Below are 27,471 nucleotides of genomic sequence, written 5' to 3' on the forward strand. Positions count from 1 at the left end.
CCCGGTAACACTTTTAGCCTGCTAGTATTTTCCACGGGTTGAACCGAATAGGAGTCCAGAGGGCAAGGGAACCCATTAACGCAGGTCAGCCCCCCAGAATACAGAGTTGGGTAGAAAAGGGGAAGAGAATCTGGGGAGGCAGAAGGAAGGTATCAGTTCCATTTCCCACTTAGGTATATAATTAATGAAAATCCCCATTCAATTTGGAAATAGCACACTGGGACTTTTTCATCAGTGGAGTCAGAAAGCAATTTGTATGTAGAACTATCTGTGGGGAAAAAAAGAATGCTTTAAACCAGACACTCAAAGACTCACAACTGTTATAAGGTAAGAGAAAAATTTATTTAATTTTGCACAAGAACGAGCTTATACTGAACAAATTCAACCAAATATTAAGTGCAGTAAAACAAGGAAATAGAGATGACTTTTTCTGTTAGAAAATATTAAGTAACCATGCCTGTGCATTACTTTTTAATCATTACAATAAACTTGTTTCAGATTTCTTTTCAGAGCATGTACTGTACATAACATGTTAACATCTTCCTTGCTATGCTTCTGAAAATATAATTCATTCACTGCCTTACATGTTTAGGGTTTTTGTGGCAGTGAGGAACCTAACTGATTCATAAAGATTCTGAGTTAGAGTAAAATTTTCTGCACCAGTGAAGCAAGAGGTTTTCAAAGATCCGATGGGCTCAGGCTTTATATCCAGGGGTCATGACGCCATGGAGTGCATTTCATACTCATTCTTCTACATGGTGAGGTCAAATTCAGTAGAGGCAGAATTGTGGTCTAGTTTTGTCCCAACAATTTTCCTTTTATAATTCTCTCAAGCTTCACAAATTTCATAATTGAAAGTTCACTTAGCAATGAACAAAGCTGCACTTAGCTGCCCACAAATCATCCAATTTAAGTTTTAATTTTTTTTGAAATGAAAGAGCGTTCTTCAACCAGAAATCTCCCATGACACAGTTAACTTCACAGTTCCTGAAGGCACTGTGGATCCACTGAGCAACAGATGTGGCCATTCTAGAGGAAACAGGGGAAAGAAAAGTGAAGTGTGAATTTTGAAAGCCATTAGTAAATGCTCATCCTTACTGAATGACACACATAACAATATTGTGCAGCTTTTTTGTTGTTGCTTATGCTAACCCCTGAAAGGTCAATGGTTCAATCACTTTTCAAGTCTCTACTATTGCAGAAATAGGTGTTATGCGCAGTTATTGTGGCAAATCAAAGGCTAACTTTATTTATCCATATGGCATTCATTTTCTTGGCTCACATTTGTTCTTTTATTTATTCATTCACAGAATATTCATTGAGTAGTGATATATGATGAATAAAGTAACACAATTATTACCCTCATAGGGCTATAGGGCTTATAGTTTTTGGGGGAGAAAACTAATAAGTATTAAGTAAACTATATAATCACAAATTGTGAAAATGTTAGAAAGGAAACAAACTGAATGGTGCAATGTGATTAATAAAAGATTGGTACTTAGATTGGGTTGCCAAACTACTCTGTGGCAGTTATATTTATATCCAACCAAGAGCTGAAGGAAAAATAGGACAGCTATGTGAATACGGAGGCCAAAAGCCCAGGAAACAGCATGAGTAAAGGCTCTGAGGTGAGAAAAGCTTTGTGTAGTTGAGAAACTGACAAAAGTCCTGGATGAGGATTTTAACTTGGTGAAAAAAATAATGTATGAGATGAGGGAGGAGAAATGGTCAGGGAAGAACGAGAGATGCATAATTAGTTGTTTCTTTTTTTAAGTATGAAAAGAATATATGTAACTAAGAAACTGGGATTTAAGCAATGATTTGATTACTTAATTATTGTGTTGATGTTCTTTTTTATTTTCTGGTATATTAGAGTAAGCAGAGGGAAATACCTGAAATCTTTGAATTGTAATCCAGCTGCCTTGCACTCTGATAAGGATTGTAAAGTCTTTATCTTATGCCCTTGTGACTATAAAGTCCTTATGACTAACCATCACTTGTACCCATTTATTCCATTTTTTTACTTTAGAGTTTGCGATCACTAAAGACAGCCCCTATGGTTTATTAATGCAGGGTCCTGGGTTAGCCCAAGTCCAAAGTTATCTTGATAACAGAAACTGGATATAAGCAAAATGGGCCCACCTGACATGCGCAGTAGCTTAGACTTTAACCTATAAGTCACCTATAACTCATTAAAAACTAAAAATCACACCCAATCAGCACACTAAGACCACTATTTTCTTACATACGTTCTGTGACTTGAGCATGTAATCAATCTGAGCATGCTCAATAATTAAATCACCTCTAATTACATCATCTGGATCCAGTGTGCTCATTATGCTAAATGCTGCCCATTTTTTTCTCTAATAAAACAACAAAAATTACTGCAATTTGGGGAGACAGATATTGGGCCAACTAGGCCATCTGACTTCCTACTAAGTTAGTAATACACCTTTGCTCTCTTTGAAACCCTGGTGTCCCAGGACTTGCTCATTTGAGTGCATCAGGTAAAAGAATCCACCTTCTTTGTCTTGGTAAGCCCAGAAGGGATGCAGCCCAAGGCTTTGGGGCCCCAGCAGAAATGGGAAGCACAGTAACCAAGCCTGCATTTAGTCTAAAGACTCAGCAGTCAGGTTTTTCTCTATTCTGCCAGCACTCCAGAGACAGTTGGTACCTTAAAAATCTTCAAAGAGAGAAATTGTTTACATTTCCATGTCTGTACATTTGACTGGTGAGTGGGTCCACTAGGAGTCAAAGTGGGTTGGGAAGTTAATATGGCGGTTGGATTCCCATGGACCTAGGCCTGGGTCATGCTTCCAGAATGATCACTCTTACTCTGGCCTCTATACCTTCTGTTTCCTAGGTACCATTCTGTATGGGGTTTGAGGCCCTAACCTAAGTTTGTCTGTTGAGTATTCTCCTATAAAATAAGTAATTGGTGTTCAATGAAATTCAGTAGGGCTGTTTAACTGCTAGTGGGTGTGTTACCTAGGTAAGGTGAGTATTTACTGCCTGTTTAATTGTTAATTGGTACATTCAGTCAAGTTGTTAATTGGTGTGTTACTTAAATATATTGTTAAGTGTTAAATTTGTTAGTGTCTTACTACATTTGTATTGGTCAAATGTTCCTAATTGGTTACTGAATACAAAAATTCTTTAAAAAGAGAAACTTTGGGCTGTATTGAAAATTGGAGAGATTTTAGTGATGAGTCTATGACAAAAAGATTTATTTCTGTAATATAATCTAGCCTCAATATGATTTAAAATGAAAAATTATGGCCATTAAAGTTAAAGATATTATAGTAAAAATTGTTCTGCAAAAAAGGCAGAAACAGGATAAGATAATGTATATTCAATCCTTTATTTTGCCCCTCTCAAAAATATTTGTGTTTTTTTTTAGGTTTTTTTTTTAGTTTTTTTTTTAGTTTCAACTAACTTCCTTTTTGTGTCTGCCTGCCTGTCCAATGTATATTCTCATACCTCTGGATGGTAATAACCAAGTACCAAAATTAAAAAAAATGTTCTATTGGAATTGCTTAAGAAATAAATAGTGACTTTATATAAATATATAAATTGGTACTTCTGAAGTTAAAAAAAGCAAAAAAAACTCTCTGAGCAGCAAGATTCAAAAGCCATAGTTTTATAATTACTGTAAACAAACCTGAACATTAAAATGAAATTGCCTTGGAATTTCCTGAATGCTGCAAAAGTTTACTGGAGAGGTGCCTCTGGGAAAGGCAAAGAACTTTTCCAGTTGTCCCAGTCACAACTTTTAGTGAAAAAGATCTAATAATTAGAGATAGTTAAAAGAAGGGCATAGGAAGTCTCAAAATTACACGGCCCTCACCTAAAACTTTCCACAAACCAGGCTTCATTCTTTCTGCCCAATCTATCCCTACCCCAGGGCCTAAGTATCTAAGGCAGCCATGAGAAAAAATGGGGTACATGTGGTTTAGAATTCTTTTTACTGGGCTTGTGGATTAGAAATGGTAAGCATAGTAAATGCTACAGAATAAGCCATATTTGTTAATATTTTTTTTCCAACATTACCTTTGCAATAGTAACCATAGTAATTAGATTATTATTAAAATTCAAACAGCCTCAGGATAGGAGTAACTGAGTAAAATCTAATTACTGAATTTCAGTAAGTAAAATAAAAAGTCTTTGAAAGATATGGAAAACTTTTCCCAAAAAAATCTTTGAAAGATATGAAAAAGTTTTCCCAGATTTAGGCTTGGGACATATTTTAAAAACTGTAGTACATCTTCCAGCACTTGATAGCCACTGTATTTTTAAAATTATGTGCAATTTTAAGATATAATGAAAACAAAGAGATTTTTCTCAACCTCCGATAAAAGGAAATTTGTAATAAATTTCTGAATTGAATAAATGCAATTTTATTCTGCTAGGGTATGTTCTTCCTAAATTTATACAAGCTTACTGATAAAATAAGCTAGTATTATAAGCACATTCTCAAAATTCCTCTTAAAACTAGATAGATTAGGTTACATGAACTGAGCAATGCATGTGGTAAATGATATAAAATATAATACAATAAAACAAACACCTAAAATATAACACAATAAAAACATGCTGATGCTTCAAAATAAGAGATTATTTAAGTTTAGTAAGAAATATAATGGATTTTTAAAATAACCCTGATTACCTGGATCCCCCCAAATCTGGCTTTTTAGTTACTTTGCCATTTGTTACCTAAGTATGTGAAAGAATTTAAATTTGTAGTGACTTTGTTAACGTCAATTAGTATATTTTTTGTTAGTGAAGGCTGTCATGAATAAGGAAAACCCAATTCTTAGCTTCAGGAGTTTATATTTTAGTTAGAATATATTTGTAGCAGGGCATAGTATAAGACAGTAATTATATAGGAATGAAAATACTGGAAGAATTTTAAAAGATCTTATACTTGTAAGATCTTTAAGTATGGAAATAAAAACATTTGAATAACCAGAAATATGAATTAGTTTTTAAAAATCCATAGTTTAATTTTTTTAATTAACATATTCCTAGTATATTTAGTACTTAGGAATAATGTTGAGAAAATCTGAGTTTTTTTCAGATATATATTCCTTAAATATTGAAAAGCTGATTATATTTTAAACATGGGGCTTTCTGACCTTTGATGGTACTGCTTAATTGGACTGGAAAATTTAAGTATATTGCAAAGTAATCAGTTATGTGTTATGATTATAAAATATATAAATGCCTGGCTGTGTTCTAAATCCAAGCATACATTTCTTCCTTCTTCCATTATTTTGTAGTATCTCTTTCTTTTCTCCCTTTCATGAATATTGTTATTGGAAGGAAGTATGCATGTTCAAAAAGCTTTGTAAATTTGTTATCAAATTTATTTCTGATTATGTGCAATCTGTATAAATAAAAACTATGGATAGAATGGATATGGAAAGTGATAGAAAGTTTGAAGAAATGAATTTTGTTTTTTAAAGTCATTTGAAGCCCTGAGTGGACATAGAAAGTGGTAGAACATTTGGGGAAGTGTATTTTGTTTGTTGCAGTCATTACTGACTATTAGCTCTGAATGAATATAGAAAGTTGAAAAAACTAGAATACACTGGGCTCTATATAATTATACTTACTAAGTTTGTTTTTCAGAAACTTAAAACCTCTGGATTGTTCCAGTGCCAGATAAGCTCTGAAACCAGAAGTACCTGACTCTCCACAGAAAGCAAGCAGTTTCATCTTAATAACAATGCTCCTTTTCAGCCTTGAAGAAGTTAGAAGATTTTTTACTCAGATATCCCTAAAGATTGAGAGGTAATTATCAAATAAGAGGAAGGAGTTGAAACTGAGAAATTTGGATTTAAGGGATGACTTTGATTACTTAATTATTTGTAGATGTTCCTTTTTCTTTCTGGTATTTTAGAGTAGAGAGAGGGAAATACTTAAAATTTAAAATTGTAATCCAGCTGTCCTATTCTCTGACAATGAGCACATAGCTTTAATCTTGCGCCCTTGTGATTGTAAAAAGCTTATGACTAACTTTCACTTGTACCCATTAATCCAACATTTGACTTTAGAGTTTGTAACCAGTCCCTAATGTTTATTAATGAAGGGTCTTGAGTCAGCCCAGAACTAAGCCACCCCAAGTTCAGAGTTATCTTGATAACTGAAACTGGATATAACCAAAATGGGCCCACCTGACGTGCAGTAGCTTAGATTTTAACTATAAGTCACCACCTATACCTCATTGTAATACTAAAAATCATGCCCATCAGCATATTAAGACAACCACTTCTTGCATACATTCTGTGACTAAGCATGTAATCAATCTGCTCATACTCAATAATTACATCATCTGGGGCCATCAAGCTCATTATCCTAAAAGCTGCCCATCTTTTGATGCTATAAAATTATCAAAATTACTGCAGTTTGGGGAGAAAGATTTTGGGCCTATAGGTCATCTAATTTCCTGCTAAGCACCTAGTAATAAACTCTGTCTTTGAAACCCCAGTGTTTCAGGAATTGTCATTTGAGTGACCATTGAGTGCAAAAGAATCCTCAACCTTTGTCTCGTAACATATGGTGTATTATAAAGAAGGAAAATTATTTTCATCTTGTATGTTTCTGAATCCATGCACTCTTTCTTTCCTTAACCACCTGATAATAATGATAGTGTTACTACAATCATTATGAGAATATCCATTCTTGAGTGTGTATTCTGTGTCAGACACTTTGCCAGGCACCTTAAATACTTTATCTCACTTTAACCTCACAGCATCCCCACTGGGATCACTATTTTTAGTCATACTTGAAGATTCAGAAACTGAAGATCAGAAATCTTAAATCATGTCTAAAATCACACAACTAAGAAATGGTAGAGCTGGGATTAAAACTCAGGTTAGTTTGACCCTAAAACTCATCTTCTATTCTATATTTTCTCTCTGATAACTGACTTGACATGATTGAAATGTATTATACTTTAATATAATACAATCAAAAGTGTCTGTTGCTATAATAAAATATAACTTTTTCATTTTAAAAGAATATGATACTATAGCCTGTGTTGAAGAATACCAAATAAGGGAAATATCAGTCTGTACCCAAGAAGTATATTATCAACCCCTTCCTTTGTAAATTTTTATTAACTAGAGTTCTTATTCTGGCAGCAAGAGAAAACTCAACCATCTCTTGGATCTTTCACAGTTTCTTGAAGCTTTGTCATTATGCTTAGAGGCAGAGGTTTTCTGACCATAACCTGGTTAACATGATCCTTTCTAACCCAATGACCTAGTGAAGTAATGTGTTTTACCAGCTCCTGAAAGTATCAGTTTCTCAAATTGTATGGCTTTTGAGCAAAAAGAGAGGGAATTTCCAGAGTCTTCTTCCACTGAATATGTGAAAGTAGCATTAGAATCCTAAGGGTAGAAATCATTAGTATGGGTCCCATGAACATATTTTGGGAAATGACTTTATTTTCCAAAATAGTGTTTTTCCATGAGTGTTTTTACTATTCCATATTACTCTATGTTCTGTTATACTGAGCTAAATGCTCTACAAATAATATCATACCAACTCCTCAACTAGTGAAACACCAATAGTTCATACATGAAAGATAATTTCAGTTTCAGAAATGGCAGTGTTATTTATGTAAGACTAACCTAACTGTATGTAGATAATAATGATAAATTCTGGAAAAACTATAAAAATAATTATTTGAAATCAATTGAGATTTACCAAAAATTAGGCAGACACTGACAGGATTTCAACCTTAGAAATGATGGAAATGTACTCTATGAGACTCCTATTTACTTTGCATTTCCACTAAGGGCACTTCTTGCTAGCCTGTGAAGCTTAGGACTGCTAGAAATAAAGTAGAAAGCTAGAATCCTGTGATGTCAGAGGACAGCTTTTGGAGCTATCAAAGTGGTTGGAAATTTAGGGGAAATATCTAGAGACAGGAGAGTGGATGAACATATAAACTACTGTCAAATCTGTGACTGGTCTTTGAATTGTAAAGGTGACTCCAAAGAGCTCATCAGAGAGCCATAGTTTGAAGTCTCAAAGATCTGAGCAGGGATTTCAGATGCTGTTTACTGGAAGTGGGGGTGGAGGGTAAAGGGGGGATGGTAGTATTTAGAATCTCCTGTCAAGTTAGAAAGTCCTATCTTTCATTAAATTAAGTTCAAACTCCATTAAATATGCAGTTAAAACTTTTCATTAGAACGCCAAAAAGGAATTAAAACAATGTCTCAAAACTAAGAGATTCACCCTAAAACTAAGGGCAAATTTGGAGTAGACCCAGATAACAAATGCAAGGATAAGCCTCCTTAGGTGAAAGATGATTGACCTGTTAATTTACAACCTTCCAGAACAAAAGGAAATAGACTTCAGAGGAAGAGAATAGTCTAGAATCCATAGAATACATGATCCATGATATCCAGTGAACCAGTAACTATTAGTGATGTGAAAACAAAACAAAACAAAACAGGAGAAAATGCCTCTTAATCAAGAAGCAATGTAGCGAATAGTAAATGAATTCAAGATGACCCAGATGTTGGAAATAGCAGACAAGGGCTTAAAAGTATCCATTATAAATGTGTTTAAAATGTAAAAGAAAAGATGATCATAATGAATGAACAAAAGACAAATATCAGCAGGGAAATGGAAATTATAAAAAGAATCAAATGAAAATTATAGAACTGAAAACTGCAAAATCTGAAATAAAATGAAATGAAAAAATCATCTTAAAAGAAGATTAGAGATGGCAAAACGACTCAATAAATTTGAAGGTAAAGCAACAGAAATAAAATAATTTATGAAATAGAGAGAAAAAGCTTGAAATAAAAATAAATGGAGTCTCAGTGACCTTCAGGATAATATTAACCATCTAACTAACATATGCTTCTGGAGTCTCAGAAGAATAGAAGAAAGAAAATGTGAAGAAATAACTTGAAGAAATAAAGGCCAACATTTCTCAAGTTTGGTTAAAAACATCAATTTAGATAACAAAAAGCCCAGGAAGGTCCAAAGAGGATAAAGCTTGACCCTGACCCCAACCTCCACCCCCAATATTACACCTAAGTACATCATAGTTTAACTGCTAAAACCCAGGGATAGAGTCTTGAAAGCAAAAGGTGGTGGGGGTGGTGGAGACTTTGCTTACAGGGGAACAAAAATACAAATGATGGCTGACTCTGCATCACAAACTATGGAGACTAGACAATAGACTATCACTTTTAAAGTGCTGGGAAATATTTGAATTCTATAACCAGTCAAAATATTCATCAAAACTAAAGACATTTTCAGACAAATGAAAACTGAGAGAATTTGTTAGCAACAGACCTGCAATATAGAGAACACTAAGAACACTAAAGGAAGTTATTCAATCTGAAGGAAAATGACGCCAAATGAGGACTCAAATATGTAAGAAGAAATGAAGAACACTGGAAGTGCTAAAAATGTGAATGAATATAGTGTATAGCATTTTATTCACAATTTACTTAAATGATATATGACTGTTTAAAAGCAAAAATCATAACATAGAATGATAGGATTTATAGTGTACATAGTTATAAAATGTATGCTTATAACGGCACAAAGGCCTGGGGGACGGAATACTATTGCAATGTTCTCATATTGTAAATAAATTGTTATAATAAATCTTATTATACTGTGATGAATTGGTATATACTGCAATTTCTAGCATGACTAAAATAATAATATGAAGAGTTATAGTTAAAAATCCAAGAGAACAATTAAAATGGGATAATATAAAATTGCCATTAAATAATGGAGATAAGGAAGCATGAGGCATAAAATATAGAAGGAACAAGGAGGAAACAAATGGCAAAATGGGGGCCCTAAATCCAACAATGTTGAAAATTAAATTAAATATAGATAAACACTTCAATTAAAAGGCAGAGATTGGTCAAACTGTATAAAAAATTAAGAATTAACAATACAGTTTCTATAATTAGGTACTTTAAATATAAAACCATAGAACGATTAAAAGTAGATGCATCAAAACAATGTACTGTATGACTAAATATGTATCAGACAGAATTTATTTCAAGTTAGGAGCTTTGCTAGAAATCAGGAGGGACATTTTATAAAGACAAAAAGATAAATTCTTCAGAAGGCATTAAGTCATAAATGTGTACTTCTCTAATGTAAATTCGAATTGCATGAAGCAAAAACTGATGGAACAAAAGTGAGAAATAGGTAAATCCATAATCATAGTTGGATATTTTAAATCCCCCAACTCAGAAATTCATACTAACAACTACACAATAATTAGTAAGGTATAGAATAATTGGAAATGCTGTCAACAAAATTCACATAGTTGCTATCCAATAACTGCAAAATACATATGCCTTTCAAGTACACGTACAATAGTCATCAAAATAGAGCATAGTTTGGTCTTAAAATAATTCTCAAATGATTTCAGAAGATGAAATATTACAGAGTATGTTCTCTGATCACAAAAGTATCAAATTAGAAATCAGTGACAATAAGATTCATAGAAAATAACTATTTGGGACCTATTCATAATTAATGTTAAACAAGACATGTAAAATTCACAAGAGAAATTAGAAAATATTTTTAACTGAATCATAATGAAAATACAAAACACCAAATGTACGAAATACAGTTAAAAAAGTTCTTCAAGGTAAATTCACAGCTTTAAATGATTGTATTTGGGAACAAAAGGCTTTAATAAATTATTCAGGTTTCCAGCTTAAGAAATAGAAGAAAATAATAAAAATAGTTTAAGTAAAAGAAATAGATTACAAACAATAAAGAAAATTACGAAAGTCAAAGTTGTTTTAAAGTTGGTTTTCTGAAAAGATTAACAAAATTAATAATACACTAGTGTGTTAGTTAGATTCAGTTGTCAACTTGGCCAGGTGAGCATACTTAGTCTTGTTGCTGCGGACATAAGCCAATGGTACCTGAACCTCATCTGTTGCTAATTACATCTGCAGTCAGCTAGGAGGCGTGTCTGCTGCAATGAGTGATGTTTGACTTAATTGGCTGGTGCTTAAATGAGAGATCGCAATGTAGCACTGCTAAGCAGCTCAGCATTTCTCATCTCAGCACTAGCAGCTCAGCCCAGGCCTTTGGAAATGCAGAAAGAAGTCACCCCAGGGAAAGTTGTTGGAACCCAGGGGCCTGGAGAGAAGACCAGCAGAGACCATCTTGTGCCTTCCACGTAAGAAAGAACCTCAGTGGAAAGTTAGCTGCGTTTCCTCTGAAGAACCAACAAAATAAATCCCCTTTTATTAAAAGCCAATCCGTCTCTGGTGTGTTGCATTCCAGCAGCTAGCAAACTAGAACAACTAGCCAGACTAATAAGAAAAGCAAGAGAGAGAAAGAGAGAAAACACAATGACAAATATCAAGATTAAAGGAGGAATATGATTTTAAGTCCAGCTAGCATTAAAAGGATAATAATGGAAAAATATCAACACCCATGCCAACAAATCTGACAACCTGGTTGAAAGGGAGAAAATTCACTGAAATACAAACAACTTATCAAATCTGATACAAAAATAAAAAGAAATTTTCAAGACTTATGCATGAATGTTCATAGCAACTTTATTGATAATAGCCAAAACTGAAACAATCCAAATATTTGACAGTAGATGAATGGATGAACAAATTGTGATAGTTTTATGCAATGAAATATGACAGAATGAAAAAATGAACTACTAATAACCACAGCAAAAAGATAAATGTCAAAAACATTATATTGAATGAAAGAAAATAGATGTAAAAGTGTACATGCTATATATGAAATATTACAATAGGCCAACTATGAATAAAACTAAAGAGAAATTGTTTATGAGAAGGAAGGATTGAATGGAAGGAAATACAATGATATTCTCTCCAGTGTTGGAAATATTCTATATTTTGATTGATCAAACTCATCAAATTATACACTTAACTGTGCATTTCACTGTATATAAATATTACCTTTAAAAAACGAAAACAAAATGTGGCCCACTGAAACTTAGTCTGACTATAGGAAGAGTAACCACCTAGTATCCAAATGAACAATAAAACTATTTTTACGAAGTTAACAAATATGCTAAAATGAATCTCCTTAACTTCCTGCTATTTCTATCTTTATTGTTAAAGAAATCGTATTCCCTCTTTTCATGCTAAACTTTAAAATTAAAATTAGAAGACAGTCAACTCCTAATTTTCAGTATCATATAGTATTTGAAAAATACCACTACTAGCAGAATTTTTGGATGTTTTCTTACAGTCTATTTTCATATTCCTTTATTCTCAAAGATTTACCCTCTTGCCAATATACTATATAATTAAATATGCATTAAGATTAATTAATGCATATTTAATTATATAGTATATATATTTAAAATTTTATCATTTTAATGACTGAATAATAATATTACAATAAATATAATATAATATAATGTAATATAATACATTTTTCATCCTATAGAATTACCATAGTTCATTTACCCACTTTTTCTAACCATTTTTCTGTGGAACATTTTGGTTTCTTCCTCAATTCTATAGTTCAGATAATGTTGACATGAATGTTATCATGCATATTACTTGTTATATATCTTAGATTATTTCTGTAGATTAGATTCTCACCTATGATTAATGGAACAAAAGATGTTTACTGGTGTGTTGCGTGTATGTGGTTACTGACATGTATTTTTCGATGTCACTACTAAGGCATAAGAATAACAATAATAGTACACTTCTGACAGCCTTTGAAATTATCCTGAAATTTTTTTTGACTGTTAGCAAGTGAAAATAATGATTTGTTATGTTAGTTTACATGTCAGTTTTAATTATTTAAAATTTGAATATTTGACTTCTTTATTTTAATAGCTGTACTTTTTAGTGAATTTTTATACAACCTTCGTTGATTAATTTACAGGAAAATAAGTTTTTCTTATTAGCTTTATATGGTTTGAATCTAAAATAGAAGTTATATCTGCTGTTAATATTTTCTGAGTCTCTAGTAAGGACTTTTAGTTTTGTTTATTTTCTTTATAGAAGTTCAACATTTTTCTTTGAGGTTTATCTTAGCACTTCTAAGCTTAGAAAAGTCATCTTCCATCTAATATTTTGCTATTTAATTACATGTTTTATTTTAATATTTAACACTTTGTTCATGTGTAATTTATTTTGGTGTACAATATAAAGGTATGTAAAATTATTTCCCCCAAATTACTAACTACTAAGTCCAACACGTAGGGAACAATCTTTTCCTTCTCCAGTGATTTATAATTATAAAGCTGCCCTGGTTATATATTAAATTCTCCATTATAATCATGCCCATTTATGCAGTATTTGTTTACAAAGATCTAGTTATCTATTCTAATATTAGTACAAATGACAACTTTTGCACCTTCAAGTTCTCAGTTGTTGCTGAATGCAATATTCAGGAAGCCAGGAACTTCACTGTTAAAAATCTCTAATTTTTTCCATACTTCAATTATTTCCATATTATATTGAGAATCTCCCTGGGAATCAAAAAACGTTTCCCGCTCAGTGATGACTTAAAGGAAAGGACCCTCTGATCTCTCTCTCCTTCTTTATTTCTCAACTTTATTCACTTCAACTCAAGAGTTTAACTTCTGAGTGGAAGAAGCAAGTATTTTCTTTTTAACCTAAGCAATTTAAAAGTGAAGAAGCCTTTAAAATGGAAGGGAAAAATATTACTACATTTCACCTAGCTAACTCTTATTTCTCTGATCTTATCAACAGTGCTATTTCCTCCACAAGTATTGGTTCACAAGTTGTCCAGTCTCAATACATTATACCTGTCCTTCGGGGCATTTATCACAGTTGATAATATTATCTTTATCTGTTTTATCACTTCATTAATATATCGTTAATGTGATATTTACTTTTTTACTCTACTACAACAATAACAATAGTCAATATTTATTGAGAGCTTGCTGTGGATGTGCTGAGTTCTGTATGAAGCTTTATGTGCAGATCATCTCAATTGTTTTAGTAACCTTCTAAAGTAGTATCAATAAAAAAAGAAAACAATAAAGTAACATTAATACTATTGATATTTCTAGATAGATCCTATCACCGTTCCTGTTCTTCAGGTGAACAAACTGAGCTACAGAGATTTTGGAGAACATTTTCTGAGGTCACACAGCTAGGTGTGGATGAATCAGGCTTTGCATCCTGGAGTCTGATTCCAGAGGTCCCATTCTTTTTTATTTTGCCCCAGAGGTCCTATTCTTGATCTCTAGACTAGCACTGCCCAACAGAATGATCTGCGATGACAGAAATGTTCCCTACAAATGTTGCCCAATATGATAGCCACTAGTCACATGTGACTATTGAGAACTTGAAATGTGGCTAGTGCCACAGAGTTAAATTTTAAATTTATTTAATTTTAATTAATTCAAATTAAAATAGTCACAATTCTCACCTGCCATGCAGGAGACTGGGGTTTAATTCTTGGTCCATGCACTTCCCAAAAAACAAATAAGTAAAGCAAACAAGAAAACCAAACAAACAAACAAAAATTCAACAAATGGTGCTGCAATAATGGGATACTCACATGGAATAATAGTGAAATGTGACCCCGCCATACAGCATAAAAAAAAATTTAAATAGCCACATATGGTTATTGACTACCATATTAAACAAAAGAGCTCTAAAAAATAAGTTATTAGACAAAATCTGTCAGGACTGTGACTGTTTTTGCTTATCACTATATCCCTGATACTTATCACAATACACTGTATAATTTATATTTACTGACCTGAATGAGCACACTTGATGGAGGTGGAACAGAGAGATGGTAGGAAAAGAATCAGTCCTCATAAAACACCAAATTGGGAAGAATATTCACCTCTAAAGCAATATTTGGATCCTGTTTTGCATAAATAAGGTTTGTTTTAAAAATAACCCCACAGAGAGCTAGGGCAAGATGGGCTGGCTGGAAGGGAGGTGTTGATTATAACTAGTTCTCTAGATTAGCTAATAAATAGTCAGAAACTCTCTGGAATAATTGTTTGGGGAACACTTGTGATGGGACACACATGGTTCACCAGTCTGGAATGGGTGGATGGGCTGAGGTGACAGTGCAGAACCTTAAGTAAAGCCCCCAAACTGTGGAGGCTGGTATCCCTTCCCCACTGGTACAATAGGATGTATTGCATATACTTCCCCATGGGAGAAAAAACAGGCTCTACTAAGAGCAAGAGAAGGTAGCTCAACCAAGCTCCAAATGCAGTTTTTTTTGTTTGTTTTTTGTTTTTGTTTTTGGCATGGGCAGGCTCTGGGATCTGAACCTGGGTCTCCAGCTCGGTGGGTGATCATTCTTGCCACTGAGCCACTATTGCACTGCCTGCTCCAATTGCAGTTTTAGTGAACAAATCTGGACTGCTGGATACAAGCTCCAAGCACAGATAAATCCAGAGCAAGCAGGAAAGGAACCCTGAGGATTGTCACAGCAGAGAGGAGGTGAGACTGATAGAATACAAACAAACGGAGACTTTCGAAGTTGGTTGAGCTAAGAATACTGAAAAAGGGCTATGCTCCAAGAAAGCAGCAAAACCTAGGTGCTGGAGACTGGTTCTGAAAAGGGATTTCTTATTTATTTATGTATTTGCTCTTTTTAACTATCTCATTAGAGAAATTCTCAAACATTTTCTTTTTTTTTTTTTACATGGGCAGGCACCAGGAATCAAACCTGGGTCCTCTGGCATGGCAGGTGAGCATTCTTGCCTGCTGAGCCACTGTGGCCTGCCCTCAAACATTTTCAGTTGTCAGCACTGATCCAGACAAGAACAGAGTTAAGATAGGTCTGAGAGAAAAAGTAACTAGTCAAGTGAAGGAGATGATTCCCTAAAAGGTATATCTTCCCTAAGAAAGGGGGATGGGCAGCTCAAATAGTAGCTCTCATTCAGAGAATTTAGATCCCAGAGGCTGGGAAACAAACAGCTTAAGAATGTCTTCTACTTCAGCATTTGTATCAACCATACCTCCAACAGGGACAAAGTCTACTGAGAATTAAAGGTACCACATCACTTTACACCAATAAGGAGCTGCAGGCTGACAAGTGCCACCTGTTGGGCATGATAGGAAAAGCACAGAGTTTAGAGACTTCACAGGAAAATCTGAAAACCTGTGGGTTCTCTTCCTCAGGGAAACTTGATACTGATTACACTCTTCTTCTGACACCTTGGTCTGTTTGGGCTCAGAAAATCTGACTGAGGTTCATCATATCTGGGAAGACACTCTTCAAGGAAAAGTTTCCATATAGGTAAGGCAAGAACCAGAAAAACAAGAGCTGAGAAATTCTGATCAGTTCAACAGAAGCTATGCTAGAAGTCTAGAATAAGTTGAAATGAATACCAAAGAACAGATAGAGGACAAAGTCAACCAACAAGAAAACCCTAGGTAAAAGAGGGAAAACCACTTCCAGAATAAATTAATCAAGGAAATTGGATATCTGACACAAGCAGAAAATTATGAGTCATACTAGGAAAAATGAAGATATGGTACAAAGTAACAAACTAAAACTACAAACAAGACATAGAAATTGAATGTTTTCATGTTCAAACAAACATGTTAAATCACGTAAAAAATTGAATCAATGAGCTGAGGGATGATATGGCAAAAGAGATGAAGGACATAAAAAAGGTACTGGATGAACATGGAGAACTAGAAAGCTTGAAAAATCAAATGGTATAACTTATGGGAATGAAAGGCACAATATAGGACATGGAAAACACAAAAGAGACTTATAATACCAAATTTGAAGAAGCAGAAGAAAGAATTACAGGATAGGACATCTGAAATCCTACACACAGAAGAACAGGTAGAGAAAAGAATAGAAAAACATGAACAGGGTCTCGGAATTGAATGACAGCATGATGAGCACAAATATGTGTATTATGGGTGTCCCAGGAAGAGAACTGAAATGTGACAGAAAGAATAATGGAGGAAATAATCACTGAAAATTTCCCATCTCTTATGGAAGACATAAAATTACAGCTCCAAGAAGTGCAGCATTCCCTAAACAGAATAGATCTGCACAGATCTATCCCAAGACACTTACTAATCAGATTGTCAAATGTCAAAGAAAAAGAGAGTTCTGAAAGCACCAAGAGAAAAGTGATCCATCACATACAAGGTAAGCTCAATAAGACTGTGGGGATTTCTCAGCAGAAACCATGCAGATGAGAAGACAGTGGTATGATATATTTAAGATACTGGAAGAGAAGAACTGCCAACCAAGAAGTCTACATCTGGCAAACTATCTTTCAAAAATGAGGGAGGGTTTAAAAATTTTTCAGATAGACACTGAGTTTGCGAACAAGAGACCTGCTCAAGAAACACTAAAGTGAACACTACAGGTAGACAGAAAAAGAGAAGAGAGTGTAGAAATGATGGTCTGTAAAAGAGTATAGAAATGATGACTATCAGTAAGGGTACAAAATAAAGTCATGACACATGCAACAATGTGGATGAACCTTGAGGATATGAGGTTGAGTGAAATTAATCAGAAACAAAAGGATAAATACTGTATGGTCTCAATATGAATTAACACTAATGAGTGAACTTTGAAGTTAAAACTGAGTACACAGGTTATAAGGAGATAGAACCAGGGCAGATATTGGGCATTTGATGCTGAAGTAGTATAGAATGTTCAACAGGATTTACTGTAAAGATCCAAAAATGGATAGTACAATACTATCTGATGGTAGCTCAATGTTGTAAGTACAGTTAACAAAACTGAGTGTGAGTATGGTTGAAAGAAGAAGGCTAGGAGCGTATGTGACACCAGAAGGAAAGACAGAAGATAAAGACTGGGACTGTATAACTTAGTGAAACCTAGAGTGGACAGTGATGGGGATTAAATGTACAAATAAAAGAGTTTTTTACATGAAGGAGAACAAATGCACGTCAACAGTGTAAGGTGTTGAAAATGGGATGGTATATGGAAAAGCTACAATCAATGAAAGCTATGCTCTATAATTAACAGTAACATTGTAATATGCTACCATTAAATGTAACAAGGGCAATAGATCAAAATAAATGTCAGTAAGAAAGCGATATAAGAGAGGGGTATGGGTTTCTTGGTGGTAGTGGTGTTTCTCCTATTTATTATATCTTATTTTTTTTCTTCTTTTTTCCCTCTTCTTTCTTTGTGGAAGAAATGGAAATATCCTTATATAAGATTGTTATGGTGAATGCATAACTATGTGATTATACTGGGAAGCACTGGTTGTTTACTTAGTATGAATTTTATAGTGTGTGAAAAAAACTGTTAAAAAATAAACTAAAGATACAAGTGTTGGAGGAAATGTGGAGAGAAGGATGTACCTATTCACTATTGGTAGGGAAGTAGATTATTGCAGCCCCTCTGGAGGGCAGTGTGGTAGTTCCACAGGAGGCTAAATGTAGGGGTGCTATATGTTTCTGTAGCCCCGTTATTAGGCATAAACTTGGAAGAACAGAAAAGAGGGACATGAATGGACATTTGTACACTGATGTTTATGGTGGCAGCATTCATGATTTGCAATGCATAGGAGTGGCCTAAGTGACATATACTGATGAATGGATGGCAAACTGTGGTATATACATACAATGGAACATTGAGTGGTTGCAAGAAGGAATGGAGTTGGGATGCATGCAACTAGGTGAATGAACCTTGAGGACAGTGTTGAGCAAAATAAGCCAGAAAAAAACAGATAAATATTATAATGCCTTACTAATATGGACAAAATAATGTGCAAACCCTGAGATTTGTCTTCCAGAGCATAGGTTATCAGAAGATAGCTTATTATAAAAGTTTCTAGATTGTAAGCTCTTAGAGAAGCCACATCTATTCCTGAGTTGTAATGGTTATTTTTAAATTCTGATATGCTGAGCTTTTTTCGTATAAATTGATTGTTCCCTGGAATTTTGGGTATCTGTGTGACACCTGAGACCCAGAACTAGAGTTCTGCAGCTATGAAGTCAGCATTACCCCATATAGCAACTGTTAAAAAAGCTGAAAAGGAGATCAGACTTTAATTAGAGATATGAATGAAGAAGATCTGGTTAAGACTAAGGTAAATTAGACTAAAGAGTAAATGATAATATTGACTGTGTTTTAAAACTCCAACTTCTGTGTGAGACCAAAGGAAGAGATGTTTATTGGATACAAAATTTATATTTTCTGTAGTACACTATCTAATTTAACTTACATGACGTTTATTCGAATATCATAATTACATGGAACCTTGGACAGGGAGTGAGATGTTGTTTTCTACAGGTTAGTGTGATGCCCTGATACATCCAAGAGTAATGTGGGCAGAAAATAAAAAGTATTTGCAAAGTCCCCTTGAGGGACTGGGGAAAAAAAGTGGAAATATTAAAATTCCCCATGTGGGAAATTCCTGTTATTCTCCTAAGTATTGGGGACTACCAATTTAATAGGCCAAACCCTCTATATTGGGGCTTGGTCTTATGAAGCATTCTTACAAAGGAGAAGCTAAGCCTACTTATTATGCCTAAGAGTTATCCCCAGAGAAACTCTTTTGTTGCTCAGATGTGAACTCTCTTTCTAAGCCAGTATGGCAGGTGAATTCACTCCCCTGCCCCTTACATAGGACATGACTTCCAGAGGTGTAAATCTCCCTGGCAACAGATATGAATCTGGAGGAGCCTGGGCCTGGCATCATGGAAAGCCTTCTTTACTAAAAGGGGGGAAGAGAAAAAAATACTAAAAGTTTCAGTGGCTAAAAAATTTCAAATACAGTTGAGAGATCATTAAGTTATTCTCATGCAGTATATAAGTATCCCTTTTAAGTTTTTAGTGTATTAGAATAGCTAGGAAATACCTGAAACTGTTGAACTGTAATATAGTGGCCTTGATTCTTGATGATTTTATAACTATATAGCTTTTGCAGTGTGTGTGCTTGGGAGAAACTTGTGACTGATACTTCCTTTACCTGGTGTATGAACAGATGATTAAGAAAATAAAGACAAAATAAATAAGTAATGGGGGAGGGGATAAGGGGTATGGGATGTTTTGGTGTTCTTTTTAATTTTTATTTGTTTGGAGTGATAAAACTGTTCAAAAATTGTGATGATTAATGCACAACTGTTTGATGATACTGTGAACCATTGACTGTACACTTTAGATGAGTGATATGTGACTATTTCTCAATGAAAATGCACAAAAATTAACCTCCCAAAATGTCGAAAAATGAGTATTTTGGATAAACTTGGTAAAATTAAGCATATTCTTTTAACATATTTAATAACAAGGGAAAAGAGAAATGGCATCAAATAGTAACTTCTGAGAATCAGTACTTTTAGTGCCGAGTTACACTCCCTGGAGTACATTCCTACCAAGAGTCAAAAGAGCCCAGAAATGGTGCATGGTGGTTCACTGATAGAATGCTTGCCTTCCATGTAGGAGACCCGGGTTTGATTACTGGACCATGCACCCCTCTTCCCCCCAAAAAAAGACCCCAGGAGCTGTTTACAAGGCAGCAAATGACAACCTCATGCATGCTCTTTGCCCCAGAAAAATGTTAATGTGTTTCCGGCTATTACTGAATGCATTTTTTTAAATAGAAGTAACTGTCTGAGCTGTATTTGGCGTGTTCTTCATCCCATCACCGACTATATATTTCATTTTCACACATAAGAACAAAAATAGGCATCTCAGTTAGATGAAGGGTGGTGTAAAGGGGCTCAACTCAATTTGTTAATTAACTGTCAAAAAGTATTTCCCAATTGGCCATTAGGGCTAAAGTGTGGCTACACGCACAGTTAAGTGAACTCATATTAAATATTTAGGAAAGGAACACTGCATATACATTACTAGTAACATTTGTTTGTAGTTTATTAACTTTTAAATTTGCTAATATATTCTGGGAAGAGCTGGAACTTTAGTAAAAAACTGTCTGATTGACAAATTGCATTGATTGAAAGAGCCAGAAATTTGGGGTTGACATAGATAAAAATGGTATGTCCAAACTTAACGCATTTTATATTTCTTTGTTCTGTTCCCCCAAGTTGCTCTCGTGTACTAGGTGAATCTAGATTGAATTGCTCTATTGAAAATTGAAAAAAAAAAAAAAACCAAAACAAGCAAAAACTGGAAATGCTCACTTTAAAAAAGAGAGCTGTTAAAGATATCTGGCTGTACTCTGTAGGAAAAATGCCTTTTGCTTTTTGTTGTTGTTTAAGTTTTCCAGGTTATTCACTTTAGTTTTACTGTTGATTACAAAATTATGGTTATGGATTTTAACGACTATTCAACTAAATTTTTGTAGGTCTCATAATCAAAGTAAATGCTTTCAAGTTTGTCATTATCTATTATGAACTATATACTCTGTCTACATTATTTATAATTCTCCCTTCATGGAAATAAAAGGCATAATGCTCTATTTTTTCTATGAGAATAAGGAGAAATTTTAGAAAAGTATTTTAAATGATTTTTCTCCAACTGTAGGAATAATATGTGAACAACAGATCTTTAATTTTTTTTAACTCAGTGTAACTGACCACAATAAACCAAGAAATTTGCCCATTTTGCCACATTGATTTCCACTTTGGAAAATGTAATATATCTACTTAACTGATAAATCCTACAAACTTCATAAAAGGACCAGATAAAAATCAATAAAATAATATTGTTTCCCATCATAAAAGGAGAAACATGAGATTTGTTGTAGATTTTTTATGATGCATATAGATGGCAATTTGAGGATGCATATAGATTTGCAATTATGATGCAAATGAGGGCAATTTAAGTAGCTATTTCTTCTTTTCTGTTGTTATAAATACTGATCTTTCTGGTTTCTGACCATGCGCCTCATTCTACAAAGTAGGAATAAGAGGATGCATATGCCAGTCAGCTGTGGTACTCGTAAAGCTGAATGGCACTCCTTCTACCTCTGTTTGAACAATAAATACAAAACAATGCTTCCCCCTGCCCAAGTTAAGCACATTAATGCTTATGAAAGAGCTCACTACTTGTACTTAGTGGGATTTACCTTACACTGGCAGAGAGTACACTCGGTGCCATGTTTGATCCAAGAGGACCCGGTGAAGCGAACCATATTCATCTCATCCAGGCAAGTTTTGGTGATATCATTGCGGATGGTGTCAGCCTGGCAAGGGTCGGTGACACAGCGTGGACAACACTCATCTTCTGGGAGGACACTGAATTCACATTCTACCTCTGGACAAGGCAGGGGCCAGCAGTCAACTTCCCCCTGCTGTAAGGAAAACAGGTGCACAATGGAAGAGGTAAAGGAAGGAAGGGAATAGAGGAGAAGGGGGTTAGAGATGGAACACTCAGTTTATTTTATGGTTATTTCTACTTTGACCTTCAAAGCCAAGAATCTTGTCGGGAATTTACAAAAGTGCTACCAGAGGGGTGACATCTCTATTGCAGTTGGATTTTTAAAGCTATCTTTAGAGATTAAACAAGAACAATAAAATAAAAAAAAAAGCAAGGACCATTTCTCTTGAAACAATAAAATTTGCATGTCCCTGTCTTTCCCATGACAAAAGAGAGTTAATATAGGAGAAGTTTTTATTTAACTTTTTGCCTATTAGATAACTTTTTCATTCTTTTGGTCTTTTTTTCTAACTTCCCATCTGCATTCATTCCCTTCTACATAAAGAAAGTTTTATCCACTTAAGAGAAAATAAAATGAAATATAATGGGAATTTGGCAGTTTTTTCCTTGTTCATTTGTATATCAGTATAGGGACTTTGCAAAACAAATAAACAAACTTAGGAGCTGATTTCGGTCTTTTTTACCCCACACCTGGGAAAATGGTGTGAATTGGATCTTTTTTTTTTTTTTTAATGTAGTCCCCACCTGTTTCCTATTTTTTCATAATTCTAAATCTCATGGTTTTGGAGATGAAAAGAGCCTTCAAGCACAGAAACTGACCTTGCTTTTTCAATTGATTTTCTAGTTGAAAGTATAAAAAGGAAACAAAAACAAGCAATACCTTAAAAAATTCCTCACACAAACAAAGGAAACTAGCTGTAATTTCAAAAGTAGCATCTCCGTGAAACTTTCTACCATAAAGACACCTACACCAATTCTCCTTTTCACTTACACTGCTAGAAAGAAACAAGAGATTTGATCAAATGAAAAAGCCTGGAATTTTCATTATCATCAAGTCTTACTTAATTTTTTACCTATTGCTTCCACTAGAAGTTTCATAAATATATACAGTATCAATTCCAACAATACTTACTGTGTATCCATATTATGTACAAAAACAAGGTGCCTATCAGAATAGTTTTGACCATAATAATATCTAGCAGAAAAAAGCAAAAAATGTGTGTATGTATTTTTAAGTCTGAGTGTGATGACTGAAGTGGGTTGACAAAAGGTCTACTTGGGGAAAAAGTGATTATTTCTCATCAATGTCATTTTCTATCCATGACTGTCTCTAAGTAAGTCTATGCTAGATGGGATGGGGAAGGTAGGAAAGTCTTTCCTTTGTTAGGGCTATGAAAAGACTCCTGAAAGAGATAGTATTCTCAGAGAAAGAAAACACAACATGGGGCACCATGTCTATCCCAGGAGTTTCCTCCTTGGGTCCTATTGCATAACCATCATCTCATCATCCTAACCAGGCTCACCTTTATTTTTTGGCATGGGTAGGCACCGGGAACCGAACCCGGGTCTCCAGCATGGCAGGTGAGAACTTTGCCTGCTGAGCTACCATGGCCCGCCCTCCAGGCTCACTTCATGAAACTGCCAACACAATGGCAAGATATTGAAAACTGGGGAATAGGAGAAGGGAAATGTTTCTTTCCTCTTCCGAGTCTCTTCCTAAACTTTTTCTCTACTTCATGTAGCTAAACTTACCAAGCAGCGGCACTGTTGGCAGTTCTGGACCCAGGTGTCACCACTGTTGTACAAGGTTTCCCCATTTTGATGGAGGCACTGACTGCTAAGCCTTGGGTCACATTCAGGGCAGCAAAAGAGATCAACTGTGGGATTCTCGCAGTCACAGACCATCCGCCGACACATTACAAATCCATTCTATATGAGGTGACGCAAGCAGCAGTTACCACAAATCTCATTTCTCACTATGTAAAATCATATACTATTTGAATCAGAATTTATTTGAAAGTTGAATTAATGCATACTGTTTACCCAAAATAACTAATTTTCTCTAAAGTTCTATTTTGTAGCTAACACATAGAAGTTAATCAACTTTGAGAACTTCCCATTTTTTTTCCACACACTATTTCTCAAAGGACTTGACCTGGAGGAAATTTTCTAGAAATAAGTATAAAATTGTACCCACTTATGACTTTATGTGTATATAAATGTGTATGTGTGTATAGACATACACACACACACACACATACACATATATATACTATACATATATACAAATATTTATATATTTGTATATACTTTGAATACTGACTAAATTTTGTTTTGTGTGCAGGCATGTGCGTTTGCATTTGAGTAGCTATTAATAAGGCTTGTACCTTGCTAAGTTCCTGGAATATTTAAGAACTTATGTTTTAATATAAACTCCTATCAATTTATTTCATAAAAACTAAGTCCTTTGTATATAGTATTATTCATTTAACTTCGATTTAAACGTGTATTATGAACTATGTAAACATAAGAGAATACCTCTCTATATCTGAAATATAGTTCAAATTGGTATTTTTTCACTCTTAAATCCTATCATGTCCATTCTGAATTCACTTATGGATTCATCCAAATCTGATATTGTGACTATGAAGCTTTAGCAGTTAGTGATAACATTATCAACATATGAATAAACACATTGAGGTATATCCATACATCATAATACTACTCAGCAATCCAAAAGAACAGATTACTGACATATTTAGCAATATGAAAGGAGCTAGACACAAGAGAATATGCTTTATGATTCCATTTATATGAGGCGCTACAAAATACAAATCTGTTTGTGACAGCAAGCAGTGGTTTCCTGGGGTTAAGGGAGAGGGACTAACTAGGAAAAGCACAAGGCAATACTTCAGATTGATAGAAATATGCTGTTACATTGATCGTGATGGCAGTTAAATGGAGGTATACATTTTCAAATATTTCATACTTAAAATGTATGAAAATGATGCCTCAGTAAAAATTGATTAAATTTTCTATTTATACCAACCTGACATGAGCACACAGAGCACCGGTCATTTTCCAACACCCAAATCTGACCATTGTGTTTAATTTTTCCATCGTGGATACAGTCCCCTGTGCAGTTCTTTCCATGAGGACACCGACAATCATATCCACCATCCAAGTTAAAGCAAATGGTATCATTGGCACAGCTGTGTCTCCCGGTCCCACACTCGTCAATATCTATAGCCAAGCAAAAGCAGCATGCAATGTGCTTAGAATATGCTCAGTTCAAATACTGCACTAAAGGTAAGTCGTCTCCTGACATAAGACATTCAGCTGCAATTTAATTTTCATCTTACAAACATGTACTTCCTTAAATAGGAATTGCTGACTAAAGCAGTTTTAGTGATCTGAGTATTTTTCACAGGAAAATATTACCATGATTACCACGTTTGATTTGAAAAACTAGAAAACATTGGCTAGAATTCCACCTTTTATATCTCTTTAAATACCATAAGGCTTTGTGAAACAGTTATATTTTTTGAAAGTAAAAATATAACTCAATTGATCAAACAAAAACTGTTGGCAGTGAAAATCCTAAAACTGTCTATGCTGTTTTATTGAGGAAATTATTCCCAATGCTAAAATGGCGTTTAGAGAAAATCTGTTCTTAGTGGGGGATGAAATGTCATAGGACTCCTGGGGCATTTTATTCTATTTCAAACCTCATTCTCACCACCACATGTAAACCCTTTTCAGTTTTTGCCTAGGTGTTCTTTCTTCCCAGTTCAGGCATTTTCACACTGCTCTTAGACCCTGCCCCTCACCCATAGAAAGGGAAGTGAACTTCCCCAATTACTATCTCCCTTGCACAGAGTCCCCTATTTTTTAACTTTCCATTTCAGTTTATTGTTTCTCCCCCTGCCCGACTCAATTGGCAATAGCCCGTTCTTCACCTGACCTTACCTATTGCACGGCAATCACAGCCTAAAGCATTTTCATATATATGAAAAGCAAACGGATCTTGACCCACAGATCAGGTCCACAAGAGGAGATGTAATTCATTGTATTTATCCCCATAATTTAAAGGTCACAAGCCAAAATACATTTCAGGGACATCGTGTGAGTGGGAGTACGCAGTTATTTCCCATTTCATCTGTTCCCTCTGAGTAAAGGTCAAGAAAGAAATAAAGAATTAAATCACAATACGAGAAGTAGATTAGAGGCAAGATGGAACATATAGCTTTTAACAAGGGGGACTGTGGATGGATTTGTCTTGAAGATTTTAAAGGTAGAGTTTAGTAATATCTTTCTTAAATGGTTTGATTTTAACATTAATTAAAGATTTGGAATAGTTAAGATCATAGCTTAGTCATGGTTATTCTCAAATACTTCAATTCTGTTATATATGAATTCTTGAAAATCAAATAAACCACATGATATATATTTTTCTCTTTTTACCTTGATTTTTATAAGTTCCCACCTTAATGAAACCAATGAACTGAGACAATAGTTGAAAATATTTTTATTGTAACTACAGGGAAACTTTTTACAGCTTGATTAGTCAAAGATAATATTATTTATAATTATAGACTATGATCTGAAAGAGAACTGTTATCCAGTATGAGGATATTTTAAAACAAAATATTTTAAAAGTATATTGGTTAATGCATATTTCTTTCACATCAGACAAAAATTTCCCTCTTCTTTTTGGTAATCGAAATGAAGTTTTATAAGTTTGGTCTGTATTTGAACTATTCAGAATAGTATAGTATATTTGATGAGTTGATTTTTATTTCCCATTGAAAATTCTTATAATTTGGAATTATTATAAGCAGGAAAAATGTTACCCTTAGTCTCTCTGACCACAAACTACAAACACCCCTTTTTCCATAACCCTTTTCACATACACTCTAAAGACATTATTCCATTAATGACAATGGCTAGATTTTTGTAATCATTATATTTTGCCTGACATTTCAAAATAAAAGCTCTGTATCAGGTAATGCATTTCTTTTTTTCTTTTACGAAGGCAGAAAGTCTTTGGATTTATTTCTGAAGACAAAGAAGAGAAATTGTCAAGGCACAACAGCAATCTCTGTTCTTAAACAAATTCCAATTATAATAAAGAAAAAGAATAAAAAGTTGCTCACAGTGATGGTTGGCATGTATTTGCCATATCTGGAGAAATGTGTAGGCAGAAACATCATAATGCCCTAATTATGGCTTCTTGCTATCCAACGGGATTTGGGTTGGTTTGAACTTATCTTGACTTTTCTGCTTGTTATCTACACTGGGTTTCACAATGTGGAAGTGTTTCCCAATTGATTGGTAGTATAGAATTTTGGAATTCATTTTTAAATATAGTTTTATTATAAC

At 34.3% G+C, this 27,471-nt stretch overlaps 1 protein-coding gene across 5 annotated transcripts in view; it reads right to left on the minus strand.

The window, feature by feature from the left end:
• Positions 1-332: 332 nt before the first annotated feature.
• Positions 333-27,471, minus strand: part of NELL2 (neural EGFL like 2) — a 531,530-nt gene continuing 504,391 nt past the window's right edge. For 4 of the 5 annotated variants that reach the window (XM_077170643.1, XM_077170642.1, XM_077170644.1 and 1 more), the window contains 4 exons: positions 25,139-25,332; positions 23,842-24,018; positions 21,998-22,222; positions 333-1,029 (listed from right to left, as the gene is read on the minus strand). In XM_077170643.1, the coding sequence (XP_077026758.1) occupies positions 979-1,029; positions 21,998-22,222; positions 23,842-24,018; positions 25,139-25,332 (647 nt within the window). In that variant the 3' untranslated portion in view covers positions 333-978. The remainder of the gene's footprint in view (positions 1,030-21,997; positions 22,223-23,841; positions 24,019-25,138; positions 25,333-27,471) is intronic. The other variant, XM_077170646.1, reaches the window with a different exon arrangement.

Source organism: Tamandua tetradactyla, chromosome 7 (genome assembly GCF_023851605.1).
Source record: "Tamandua tetradactyla isolate mTamTet1 chromosome 7, mTamTet1.pri, whole genome shotgun sequence".
Classification (NCBI taxonomy): domain Eukaryota; kingdom Metazoa; phylum Chordata; class Mammalia; order Pilosa; family Myrmecophagidae; genus Tamandua; species Tamandua tetradactyla.